Source organism: Scyliorhinus torazame, chromosome 12 (assembly GCF_047496885.1).
Source record: "Scyliorhinus torazame isolate Kashiwa2021f chromosome 12, sScyTor2.1, whole genome shotgun sequence".
In the NCBI taxonomy this organism is placed as follows: Eukaryota; Metazoa; Chordata; class Chondrichthyes; order Carcharhiniformes; family Scyliorhinidae; genus Scyliorhinus; species Scyliorhinus torazame.
The window spans coordinates 211,544,038-211,557,777 of record NC_092718.1 but is presented as its reverse complement, the minus strand read 5'-3'; the positions used below and the strand labels follow the sequence as shown (position 1 = coordinate 211,557,777).

The 13,740-nt window shown below is 50.4% G+C and overlaps 1 protein-coding gene across 2 annotated transcripts in view; it reads right to left on the bottom strand.

Moving 5' to 3' along the window:
• Positions 1 to 5,772, bottom strand: part of rpa1 (replication protein A1) — a 93,838-nt gene extending 88,066 nt beyond the window's left edge. The window contains exon 1 of one of the 2 annotated variants that reach the window (XM_072469871.1): positions 5,595 to 5,772. In XM_072469871.1, coding sequence (XP_072325972.1) covers positions 5,595 to 5,627 — 33 coding nt within the window. In that variant the 5' untranslated portion in view covers positions 5,628 to 5,772. Of the gene's footprint in view, positions 1 to 5,430; positions 5,510 to 5,594 lie in introns of those variants that run through there. The other variant, XM_072469872.1, reaches the window with a different exon arrangement.
• Positions 5,773 to 13,740: the final 7,968 nt, after the last annotated feature.

Genomic DNA, 13,740 nt, shown 5'->3' with positions numbered 1-13,740 from the left:
CTCCTTCAGCATCACCCCCAAATCCATTACATCAGACTTCATATTGCTGACATGAATCAAAATCTCAGCACTGCATGCCTCCCCAAATCATAATAATAATCTTTATTAGTGTCAGAAGTAGGCTTACTTAACACTGCAATGAAGTTACTGTGAAAATCCCCTAATCGCCACACTCTGATGCCTGTTCGGGTACATTGAGGGAGAATTCAGATAGTCCAATTCACCTAACAGCACGTCTTTCGGGACTTGTGGGAGAAAACCGGAGCACCCGGAGGAAACCCACAGACACGGGGAGAACATGCAGACGGTGACCCAAGCCGGGAATCGAACCCGGGACCCTGACGCTGTTAAGCAACAGTGCTAACCACTGTGCTACCAATAAAAACTAGCGCAGTATTTGGATATTCAATCTTATTAAGAATGATATTAAGTACAAAGTCTGGCAAATAATGACAACAATCTTGGGGCCCACCGCTTTACGTGATCTTAGATCTCAACCAATATCACCTCATAAGGACAACGAACATGTCATTAAATTGAGTGGCAAATCAAGCAAGTAGCAAATGGTTTTTGACACTATTGTACATCAATGCTCCAAGTAGAATTTTAAAGTCACATTTATGGTTCCTATTTAGATTGCATTCTTTGATTTATTTGACATTTTCCTACACTAATATTGGGTATATTTTCAGCATTTTACATTAAACTGCTACCTGATTTGAGCTTTAAGCCAACAGGCAAATTTATTTAATGCTAAATGGTGTCCCTTTAGATGCCTGGTCTTAAGTTCAGGAATTTCCTCCCAAGTCACTGCTGCTATGCCTCTCATTCCACTTTGAAGATGTTCCTTAAAACCTAGCTCTTCAACCAAGATTTTAGCCACCTGTCCTAATATCACCTGTGGCTTGATGCCAAGTTTTGTTTTACAATGCAATGAAACAGCACACGATGCAGAAAGGAAAAAAGTTGGTGGAATCCTGTGTTTGAGGCACATATCAAGCTTGTCGTATGAGGAAAGGTTGAGGACTCTGGGTCTGTACTCGTTGGGAGTTCAGAAGGATGATGGGGGGTCTTATTGAAACTTACAGGATACTGCATGGCCTGGATAGAGTGGACGTGGAGAGGCTGTTTCCACTTGTAGGAAAAACTAGAACCAGAGGACACAATCTCAGACTAAAGGGACGATCCTTTAAAACAGAGATGAGGAGCAATTTCTTCAGCCAAAGAGTGGTGAATCTGTGGAACTCTTTGCTGCAGAAGGCCAAATCACTGAGTGTCTTTAAAACAGAGATAGATAGTTTTTTGATCAATAAGGGGATCAGGGGTTATGGGGAGAAGGCAGGAGAATGGGGATGAGAAAAATATCAGCCATGTTTGAATGACGGAGCAGACTCGATGGGCCAAGTGGCCTAATTCTGCTCCTATGTCCTATGGTCGTCTATCATAGAATCCCTCGTGCCGGAGGCCATTCAGCCCATCGAATCTGCACCAACCCGCTGGAAGAGCACCCTACCTAGGGTTAGGCCTCCACTGTATCCCCATAACCCAGTAAAGCTACCTAACCCTTTGGACGCTACGGGGCAATTTAGTATGACCAATCCCCCTAACCTGTGCATCTTTGGGCTGTGGGAGGAAACAGGAGCACCCGGAGGAAACCCATGCAGACACGGGGAGAAAGTGCAAATTGCACACAGCCACCAATTGCCGGAATCGAATCCGGGTCCCTGGTGCTGTGAGGCAGCAGTGATAACCACTATGCCACCGTGCTGCCCCAGGGATATGGGAGATTATAAAGTTACATAATGAGCTACTCTGCTTATACACCTTTGAAAACGAAAAGGGCAAAGTTAACATGACAGCTGGTTAACTGGGCAGCACGGTAGCATTGTGGATAGCACAATTGCTTCACAGCTCCAGGGTCCCAGGTTCGATTCCGCCTTGGGTCACTGTCTGTGCGGAGTCTGCACATCCTCCCCGTGTGCGTGGGTTTCCTCCGGGTGCTCCAGTTTCCTTCCACAGTCCAAAGATGTGCGGGTTAGGTGGATTGGCCATGCTAAATTGCCCTTAGTGTTGGGTGGGGTTACTGGGTTGTGGGGATAGGGTGGAGGTGTTGACCTTGGGTAGGGTGCTCTTTCCAAGAGCCGGTGCAGACTCGATGGGCCGAATGGCCTCCTTCTGCACTGTAAATTCTATGTAAATGAGGCACGTATTATAAAGCACCAGGTTAGGAGCATGAGGGGAAAGAGAAATTCATTCATTCTTTCATGGGACATGGGCACTCTCAGCAAGACTAGCATTTGTTGCTCATCCCTAATTGCCCTTGAACTGGGTGACTTGCTTGGCCATTTCAGAGGGCAGGTAAGAGTAAACCTCATTGCTGTGGATCTGGAGTCACATGTCAGTCAGACCAGGTAAGGACAGCAGATTTCCTTCCCTAAAGGGCATTCGTGATCCAGATGGAAATGACAATCAATAGCAGTTTCATGGTCATTATTGCTCTGACTAGCTTTACATTCCAGAGTTTAAAAAAAAATTTAGTCCCCAATTAATTTTTTCCAATTTAGCATGGCCAATCCACCTGCCCTACACATCTTTGGATTGTGGGGACGAAACCCACGCAAACACGGGGAGGATGTGCAAACTCCACACGGACAGTGACCCAGAGCCGGGGTCGAACCTGGGACCTCGGTGCCGTGAGGCAGCAGTGCTAACCACTACGCCACCGTGCTGCCCTGCATTCCAGAATTTATTAGCTAAATTCAAATACCACTGGCTGCCATGTTAAGATTTGAACCCATGCCCCCAGAGCATGAACTTGGGGGTCTCTTATATTCTGAAGAGATAAAACATGTACAAATAAGTTATTTCAATGGTAATGTCACTACAAATTTAAGCTGGGAACATCCAAGTGATGTTGCATTGAAATTGGTAAATTTAATCCATGACTACTGCATGAAGCAGCTATGCAGGTGCACTATCTTTTGAGTGTTTCCTTGAATTGGTAATAAGTGCTTCATATGGGTGGCATGTGGCACAGTGTATAGCACCAAGGACACGGGTTCGAATCCCAGCCGTGGGTCACTGTCCGTGTGGAGTTTGCACATTCTCCCTATGTCTGCATGGGTTTCACCCCCACAACCCAAAGATGTCCAGGTTAGGTGGATTGGCCATGCTAAATTGCCCTTAATTGGGGCAAAAAAATAATTGGGTACTCTAAATTTAAAAAAAAAATGCTTCATATAGGGAATGGAGGCCAATGGTTAAGTGGGTCATCTTTAGGCTTGCTACTAAAATCCTGAATCAGCAAGCAGAGGATGAATAAATGTGTACTTAAGAGGAATGATTTGCAGGGTACATGAAAAAGCTGGGATGCAGGACAAAACTGGAATGCTCTTTGGAGCAGCCAGCACAAGCTTGACGTGTGAAATGTCATCCTGCTGCCAGATTCTATTCTAAGATTATTTGACCCGGAAAGTTTCTGATCAACATAAACTTATGTTTCTCCCTCAGATACTGACTCTGATCAACATAAACTTATCTTTCTCCCTCAGATACTGACTAAGCTACAGAGCCAGAGAAATGTACAACACAAAAACGAGCATGTGCAGCCCAGTATGTCTGTGTGCAATCTTTGCCACAGCAATCCAAAACTATTTGTTGCATTTTGGTGTGCTCAAATTGCCTGCCATATCTGCTGACTTAACAAGTGAATACTCGTCAACGGTGCACACACTTGTTTGGCATTGTGGGAAATTCTAGGAAGGGGAAAAGCAGTAGCTTCTCTCTCATCTAGATTTTCTAAACACAAATTTGGGTTAGCTCGCTCAGTTGACCATGTTTTAAAAACAGCCCCAAATCAGAAAAGTCTACCCAAGGCCTTTCTCCACCGATGCATTTTTTCCCTGTGGAAATAAAGCCAGTAAGTAATATTTTGTACAACAGAAAACTCAGGAAAAACCGAACTTCGCAACATCGGTGGAGAATTAACAATCGAGTCCATCTGACGCTTCTTCAGAACTCTGCTTCTCTCTCCGCAGATGCTACCAGACCTTCTGAATTTTCCCCAGCATTTTCTGTTTGTATTTCAGATTTTCAGCATCTGTAGTCTTTTTTCTTTTATTATATGCCGTTAGTTATTCACCCATCCTCCTCCAGTGGCTCAGTGTCAATTTTGTCTGCTAACATTTGTGACACACTTTGGGTGGGGGGGACATTTTATTTACACTTTAGTAGCACAGTGGTTAGCACGGTTGTTTCATAGCACCAGTGTCCCAGGTTCGATTCCCACTTGGGTCACTGTCTGCACGGAGTCTATGTGTTCTCCCAGTGTCTCCGTGGGTTTCCTCCGGGTGCTCCGATTTCGGCCCACAAGTCCCGAAAGACATGCTGTTAGGTGAATTGGACATTCTGAATTCTCCGTGTACCCGAACAGGCGTCGGAGTGTGGCGACTAGGGGATTTTCACAGTGACTTATAGTAATCTTTATTACTAGGGGGCTTAGGTTTAAGGTGCAAGGTTTAGAGGAGATGTATGAGGCAAGTTTTTTTTACACAGAGGGCAGTGGGTGCCTGGAACTCGCTGCCGGAGGAGGTGGTGGAAGCAGGGACAATAGTGACGTTTAAGGGGCATCTTGACAAATACATGAATAGGATGAGAATAGAGGGATATGGACCCAGGAAGCGTAGAAGATTTTAGTTTAGATGGGCAGCATGGTCGGACAGGCTTGGAGGGCCAAAGGGCCTGTTCCTGTGCTGTACTTTTTTTTTTTCTTTTATTATTGTCACAAGTAGGCTTACATTAACACTGCAATTAAGTTACTGTGAAAATCTTCATGTAAACCTACTTATGACAATAATAAGGATTATTATTTAAAAAGATACCACCTGAACGCAAAGCTGTGCGGGGCTTTTAATAAAGTTTGATGGAAATTCACAACTGGGCAGCACGGTAGCACAGTGGTTAGGACCGTTGCTTTACAGCTACAGGGTCAGAGGTTCGATTCCTGGCTTGGGTCAGTGTCTGCACGTTCTCCTCGTGTCTGCATTCCTCCCAGTCCAAAGATGTGCAGGTCAGGTGAATTAGTCATGCGAAATTGTCCTTAGTGCCCAAAAAAGGTTGGATGGGGTTATGGGTGGAAGGTGCTCTTTCCAAGGGCTAGTGCAGATTCAATGGGCCGAATAGTCTCCACCTGCACTGTGAATTATATGACTGTCTGACTAGACACTCACACCTGAAAGGGATAACCATATTTAATTGCAGCTCTTTTAAAAGCAAGACTTTCAATCCCAGAGAAAAGTTGTGAGGTTTTAAAGGTTACAACATTGGCCAAATTCAACTCCTGCAGCTTTGCACAGCCAGGGCCCAGTGCAGAGGCTTCACGTCCCACACGCGCACCCTTCACAGTAGTAATTTAAAACACAACTTAATGACCTGATGCTATCGCTTCCCCCTTTCTCGACGCACAGTCGCCCATTTGAGCAATTTTGATTCCAAGGAATCTCTCCCGGCGGCACTGGCTGATGATGGGTTGACACAACGGGGGGGGGGGGGAAATAAAATTTATTTTCATGAGGTAAAAAGTGCTGCGTACGCACCGATATGGCTCCCTCCGACAGTCGGATCGCCATCCTTTACTCCGCTTTGAGCTCCGAGCCGGTTTTTGAAATTCCTTCTAAACAACCGCTCCTGCTTTCCCACCCTGGCGCCAAAAACAGCCTCAGCGCGCGCTCACACACGCAAGCACGCTGCGGGGCCTCCCCTGTACTGGCAACGCGCAGGCGCGGTCAGCCCTGCTCGCCGAGCGGCTCGGCTTCATTTCCCTCACTGCGCGTGTGCAGTGCCTACACTTGGCGGGGGGGGGGGGGTGACGCGCTGACGTCTCAAGGTTTTCCACGCCTCCCACTCGGAGCCGTCCGACCGCCTTGGGGTTCTGACCATGCGCAGGCGCGATCGCCCCTCCCCCACTGCAGTCCGGGCGTCGCGGCTTCATTTCCCTCACTGCGCGTGTGTGATGCCAACACTTGCGCTTGGAGGAGGCGGGGCGGGGCGCTGAGACGTAGATTGCGTGATGACGTCAAATGAGGAGAATGATTCTCGAGTCACTGGAGGATCATATCTGACCTGTGAGCAACAAGGGTTTTCATTTGGTTTTCAGGACATGTTTTGCAGCCAGTGAAGTACTTTTAAAGCACAGACACTGGTGTAGGAAATGCAGTAGCCACTTTGGGCACAGTAAGCTCCCACAGACTGCAGTGTGATAATGATCTGGTTGTGAGTTAAATATAGGTCAGGGTACAGATGTGTAAAAACAGCACCTCTGACACAGCAGCACTGCCTCAGTCCTGGTCTGGGCCCTTTAGCTCACGTCCCTGGAGCTGAACGTGAACCTACAATCTTCTGCCTCGAGAATTGGCCTGGAGGACTTCCGGGTTGCGGCGATGCGGCAGCTCCCGCGAAAACGGACTTTTGGGCCCGCTAACAGAGCCCCAACGGCACTTGAAAAAAAAACAACCGGTGGGGAAGGAAGGAGAAAGTCCCCATCAGACCTGCATGGATCGGACCCGCAGCGAAACGGCGAAAAAAGCGGCCCTGGAGCAGCGGGAGAAGAAAGAAGAAAAAGAAGGAAAAAACAAAACGGCGGCACCCACGGACAGAGAGGAGATGAAAGAGTTCATCAAGTGCTGCTTCGAGGAGCTGCGTAAGGAGATGGTGGCGCTTATACTGGCAATGGTTGAAAAACTTGGAGCAACCCAGAAAGCCCAAGAGGTGAAGATCCAGGAAAAAGTGAGTGAGAACGACGACGAGCTCGTGGGCCTGGCGGAGAGAGTGGAGCGGCACGAGGCGCTGCACAAGACGTGGGCGGGAAGACTCGAAGACCTGGAGAACAGATCAAGGAGAAACAACTTGAGGATCCTGGGTCTCCCAGAAGGAGTGGAGGGGGCCAATGCCGCGGCATATTCGGGCACAATGATCGGGACGCTGATGGGTGCGGAGGCCCCCCCGGGATTGCTGGAGCTGGATGGGGCGCACCGGGTGCTAGCGAGGAAGCCCAAGGCAAAAGAGCCGCCAAGGGCGATGGTGGTGAGATTTCACCGGTTTACGGACAGAGAGAGGGTCCTGAAATGGGCCAAGAAGGAACGGAGCAGTAAGTGGGACAATGCGGAGATCAGAATATACCCGGACTGGAGTGCGGAGGTCGCTAAGTGGAGAGCGGGTTTCAACCGGGCCAAAGCGGTGCTCCATCGGAAAGGAGTGAAATTTGGAATGTTGCAGCCAGCACGACTGTGGGTTACACATAATGGCCAACACCACTACTTCGAAACGCCCGAAGAGGCGTGGACCTTTATACTAGCTGAAAAATTGGACTCTAATTGAGGGTTTGTGTGGGAGGGGGGTGTTTGAGGGTTGAAGTATGATGGTTGTTGTACATAGGGGGTCAACCACGCGCAGGAAATGCTATATGGGCTGGGGGAGAGGGACAAGGCCACGACAGGAGCTGCGCCATGGGGGGGCGGGGCAGGCTTTGGAAAGCGCGGGGTTGTCTTTCCCGCGCGCGGCAAAAAAGGCGGGAAGGGGAACAAAGGAATGTACATTGGGAGATTCCCACACGGGGGGGTTAAAGGGATGGCGGGGGAAGCCGGGGTCAGCAGGTGTCAGCTGACTTACGGGAGGGATATGGGGGGAGCAAAAAAGCTAGACGGGGATCTAGCGGGGGGGGGGGGGGGGAGGGAGGGGAAGGGGGGGGAAAAGGGTTGCTGCTGCACTGGCCAAAAGAGAATGGGACACAGAAGAGGTGGCTGGGACGGGGGTCCCCCGACTGGGGGACTGGAGAGTGAGGGAGACGCGGACAAGGGACTGGCCCAGAAAAGGAGATGGCTAGTCGGGGGGGGGGGGGGGGGGGGGGCGGTGAGAGTCCCTCCAATCCGGCTGATAACGTGGAACGTGAGGGCCCTGAATGGGCTGGTGAAGCGGGCTCGAGTCTTCGCGCACTTGAAGGGACTGAAGGCAAACGTGGCAATGCTCCAAGAGACACACCTGCAGGTGGCGGACCAGGTCAGGTTAAGAAAGGGATGGGTAGGACAGGTATTTCACTTGGGATTGGACGCAAAAAATAGAGGGGTGGCAATTCTGGTGGGAAAGCATGTGTCATTTGAGGCCAAGACTATCGTAGCGGATAATGGAGGGAGATATGTGGTGGTGAGTGGTAGGTTGCAAGGGACGTGGGTGGTGTTGGTAAATGTATACGCCCCGAACTGGGATGATGCGGGATTCATGAAGCGCATGTTGGGCCGCATTCTGGACCTGGAGGTAGGAGGACTGATAATGGGAGGGGACTTCAATACGGTGCTGGACCCAGCACTGGACCGCTCCAGATCAAGGACGGGAAAGAGGCCGGCGGCGGCGGCCAAGGTACTTAGGGGGTTTATGGATCAGATGGGGGGAGTGGACCCATGGAGGTTTGCAAGACCGCAGGCCAGGGAATTTTCTTTTTTCTCCCACGTGCATAAGGCTTACTACCGGATAGATTTCTTTGTTCTGGGCAGGGCGCTTATTCCGAGAGTGGAGGGGACGGAGTATTCGGCCATAGCCGTTTCGGACCATGCCCCGCACTGGGTGGAACTGGAGCTGGGAGAGGAGAGGGACCAACGCCCGCAGTGGCGGCTGGATGTGGGACTGCTGGCGGACGAGGTGGTGTGTGGGAGGGTGCGGGGGTGCATTGAAAGGTACTTGGAGGCCAACGACAACGGGGAGGTGCGAGTGGGGGTGGTATGAGAGGCGTTGAAGGTGGTGATCAGGGGAGAGCTGATCTCCATCAGGGCTCATAGGGAGAAGATAGAGGGAATGGAAAGGGAGAGGTTAGTGGGGGAGATCTTGCGAGTGGACAGGAGATGCGCAGAGGCCCCGGAGGAAAGATAACTTGGGGAAAGGCGACGACTCCAGACGGAGTTTGACCTGCTGACCACGGGTAAGGCGGAGGCACATGGGAGGAAGGCGCAAGGGGCGACTTACGAGTACGGGGAAAAGGCTAGTCGGATGCTGGCACACCAGCTCCGTAAGAGGGCGGCAGCGAGGGAAATAGGGGGAATCATGGAAGGGGAGCCATGGTTCGAAGTGCAACGAAAATAAATAAGGTATTCAAGGACTTCTATGAAGAGCTGTACAGATCCCAGCCCCCAGGGGGGGAAGGGGGGATGTGGCGATTCCTGGACCAGCTGGGGTTCCCGAGGGTGGAGGAGCAGGAGGCGGTTGGTTTGGGGGCACCAATTGGGTTGGAGGAGTTGAGTAAGGGTTTGGGGAGCATGCAGGCGGGGAAGGCCCCGGGGCCGGACGGGGCCCCGGGGCCGGACGGGTTCCCGGTGGAATTCTATAGAAAATATGTGGACCTGCTGGCCCCGCTACTAGTGAGGACCTTCAACGAGGCAAGAGAGGAGGGAACCCTGCCCCAGACAATGTCGGAGGCGACAATCTCCTTGATTCTAAAGCGAGACAAGGATCCACTGCAATGTGGATCGTACAGGCCGATTTCGCTCCTCAATGTGGATGCTAAGCTATTGGCGAAGGTACTGGCCACTAGGATTGAGGACTGTGTCCCGGGGGTGATTCACGAGGACCAAACGGGATTCGTAAAGGGCAGGCAGTTAAATACCAATGTGCGGCGGCTCTTAAACGTGATAACGATGACATCGGAGGAGGGAGAGGCGGAGATAGTGGCAGTTATGGACGCGGAAAAAGCCTTTGACCGAGTAGAGTGGGAGTACCTCTGGGAGGTATTGCGCAGGTTTGGGTTCGGGGGAGGGTTTATTAGATGGATTAAGCTCCTTTACAGCGCCCTGGTGGCGAGTGTAGTGACGAACCGGCAGAGGTCGGAGTACTTTCGGCTGTACCGAGGGACGAGACAGGGGTGCCCCCTGTCCCCCCTGTTGTTTGCATTGGCGATCGAACCCTTGGCCATATCACTTAGGGAGTCTCAGAAATGGAGGGGGATAGTCCGCGGGGGAGAGGAGCATCGGATATCGCTATATGCTGATGACCTGCTGCTATACGTGGCGGATCCAATGGAGGGGATGGTGGAGGTCATGCAGACTCTGAAGGAGTTTGAGAGTTCTCGGGCTACAAGCTTAATGTAGAGAAGAGTGAGCTTTTTGTATTACAGGCAGGGGACCAAGAAAGAGGGATAGGGGACCTACCGCTGAGGAGGGCGGAGAGGAGTTTTCGGTATCTGGGGATCCATATAGCCAGAAGTTGGGGGGCCCTACATAAACTGAATTTGACGAGGGTGGTGGAGCAAATGGAGGAGGATTATAAAAGATGGGACATGCTCCCGCTCTCGTTGGCAGGTAGGGTGCAGTCGGTCAAAATGGTGGTCCTTCCGAGGTTTTTGTTCGTGTTTCAGTGCCTCCCCATCGTGATCACCAAGGGCTTTTTCAAGAGAGTAGGTAGGAGTATTATGGGGTATGTGTGGGCAAATAAGACCCCGAGGGTTAGGAGAGGGTTCTTGGAACGCAACAGGGACCGAGGAGGGTTGGCTTTGCCAAACCTAGAGAGTTACTACTGGGCGGCAAACGTGGCGATGATCCGCAAGTGGGTCATGGAGGGAGAGGGGGCGGCATGGAAGAGGATGGAGATGGCGTCCTGTAAAGGAACGGGCCTGGGGGCATTGGTAACGGCACCGCTGCCGCTCTCGCCGACAAAATACACCACAAGCCCGATGATGGCGGCAACACTAAGGATCTGGGGCCAGTGGAGAAGACACAGGGGTGCAATGGGAACATCGGTGTGCTCCCCGATCAGGGGTAACCACCGGTTTGTCCCGGGGAAGATGGACAGGGGGTTCCAAGGCTGGCATCGGGCGGGGATAAGAAGAATGGGGGACCTGTTCATTGACGGGACATTTGCGAGCCTAGGGGCACTGGAGGAGAAATTTGAGTTACCCCGGGAAATGCATTTAGATATATGCAGGTGAGGGCTTTTGTGAGGCGACTGGTAGGGAATTTCCGTTGCTCCCGGCACAAGAAGTTCAAGATAGGGTGATCTCGGGGGCATGGGTCGGGGAGGGCAAGGTGTCGGAAATATACCAAGAGATGAAAGAAGAGGGGGAAGCGCTAGTAGAAGAATTGGAAGGTAAATGGGAGGAGGAGCTGGGGGAGGAGATTGAGGAAGGGCTGTGGGCGGATGCCCTGGGTAGGGTTAATACCTCCTCCTCGTGTGCCAGGCTCAGTCTGATACAATTTAAGGTGGTTCACAGAGCGTATTTGACGAGGGCGAGGCTGAGTAGGTTCTTTGGGGTAGAGGATAGATGTGAAAGATGTTCAGGGAGCCCGGCGAACCATGTTCATATGTTTTGGTCATGCCCGGCATTGGAGGGGTTCTGGAGAGGTGTGACGGGAGTAATATCCCAGGTGGTGAAAGTCCGGGTCAAGCCAAGCTGGGGGCTAGCAATATTTGGAGTAGTGGATGAGCCGGGAGTGCAGGAGGCGAAAGAGGCCGGAATTCTGGCCTTTGCGTCCCTAGTAGCCCGGCGAAGGGTCTTGCTATTGTGGAAGGAGGTGAAGCCCCCTAGCCTGGAGGCCTGGATTAACGACATGGCGAGGTTCATAAAATTGGAGAGAATTAAGTTTGCTTTGAGAGGGTCTGCACAGGGGTTTTACAGGCGGTGGCAACCGTTCCTAGAATATCTCGCGGAGCGTTAGAAGAAGGTCGATCAGTAGCAGCAGCAACCCTGGGGGGGGGAGGGGAGGGGGGAATGAGAGATTGTTTGAGGGGATGGACGAGCGGGAGATAGCATGGAGGGTGGGGGGAAACGGTACGTGCGGCCAAGAGCCAGTGTATAAAGCTATGTCAATATACCATCTTGCCATGTATATATCTTGCTCAGGGAAATTTTGCGTTATTTTGTTACGGGGCGGGGGGGTTACTGTTTGTAAGGGGAAAAATTGTGTTGTTAAAAAACCTTAATAAAAAATATTTTTTAAAAAAGAGAATTGGCCTGGAGTCTTATAGAAACATAAAATTAAGAAGGGACTATCTAAGATAGAAGCGGAGAGGTTGTTGCCACGAGTAGGTGAAACTAGAACTAGGGGGCACAGCCTCAAAATAAGGGGGAGCAGATTTGGGACTGAGCTGAGGAGGAACCTCTTCACCCAAGGGGTTGTAAATCTGGAATTCCCTGCCCGGTGAAGCAGTTGAGGCTACCTCCCTGAATGTTTTTAAGGCAAAGATAGGTAGATTTTAGAACAGTAAAGGAATTAAATGTGAGCGGGCGGGTAAGTGGAGCTGAGTCCACAAAAATATCAGCCCTGATCTTGTTGAAAGGCGGAGCAGGCTCGAGGGGCCAGATGGCCGACTCCTGCTCCTAGTTCTTACGTTCTTATGTCTCCAAGAATTGTGCAACCCTGGAGAAAAATCATCATTTAAAAAATATATATTTGCCATTTTCGTGACCCAAGCATTTAATGACCACTCAAGGGCCTCTTGCTGCTGATGCTGGGAGTTTTTCCTTCGGAGGTCTTCATGCTCTCAGGTCTTCCCGCCCCCGGGTTCCTTCCCCCCCCCCCCCCCCCCCCATCCTGACTCCCATCCCGCTCCCTTCTTTGGAGTCTGCCAGCCTGTCCCCAGTGAGATCAGCTAGAAGGGCGAGTCCACCCCTTACAAATATGCCTGAGCTGGTGTCTGCACTCCCCTCTAGAATTCAGTTCTAGTACTATTGTGTGGTTTGACAAGGGTCCGACATAGTTCCAGCTTGGAATGTATAAAAGGATGTTATTTGAAAGAAAAATTGTTAACTCGAACAAATGCTGTTGCCACTCTCCTATCCTGCACCAAAACCAGTTCATCCCCCTGGAAGCCTCTTCAACCTTTCTCCAAGATTGCTGTCATGTGAGAGTGCCTTTAAGAAATGGATGTTTACGCAATGTACCTTTAAGAAATGCAGTGATTTAAACTCATAATAGTAAAGCCTTTAACCTGATGTGTTTCTGTTTAAAGGTGTTAAGTCTCTTGGATGTTGAAAGGAATAACTGAAGGATTATTTAGTGTTGTAATATTTTTGGGGTTATCTTTGAAGTAAGGGGTGTTAAATGATCCAATGTTTATTTTAAAGGTTAAGTTGACTTCATGGAATAAACATTGTTTTGTGTTTAAAAACCCATGTGTCCATAATTGTAATCCCACTCCTGGAGAACAAGCCGTGTGCTCGGCAAAGCAACAAAATACCATTAAAGGGGGAGGTTGGTTGAACTCCATGATACATTTTGGCCTCTCCCATAACAATTGGGGGCTCGAGAGGGATAAAAGTCTATCTATTGGATTGGCTTTTGTGAACTTTAAAAAATATATATATTTTTATTAAGAATTTTTCAATAACAATATTTTCCACCTTACAAACAACCCCCCCCCCCCCGTAACAAAGAAAAGAAAAAGAACTCGCGTGGCAAAACATGAACATGGCAAGTCAATAAAATACAGAACTTTGTACATTGGATTCTTCCCGTACATGTCAGTTTCCGGATCATTCATGTGCTTTCTTGCTCATATGCCCCCCACATGAACCCCACTTCCCTCCCCCCCTCCCTTCCCTCCCCCCCCCCCCTCCCACACGTACAATGTGTCCCCCCTCCCCCCCCCCTCCGGGTTGCTGTAGCTGCTGTCCGACCTTCATCTAACGCTCCGCGAGATGGTCTAGGAACAGTTGCCACCGCCTGTAGAACCCCTGCGCAGACCCTCTCAAGGCAAACTTTATCC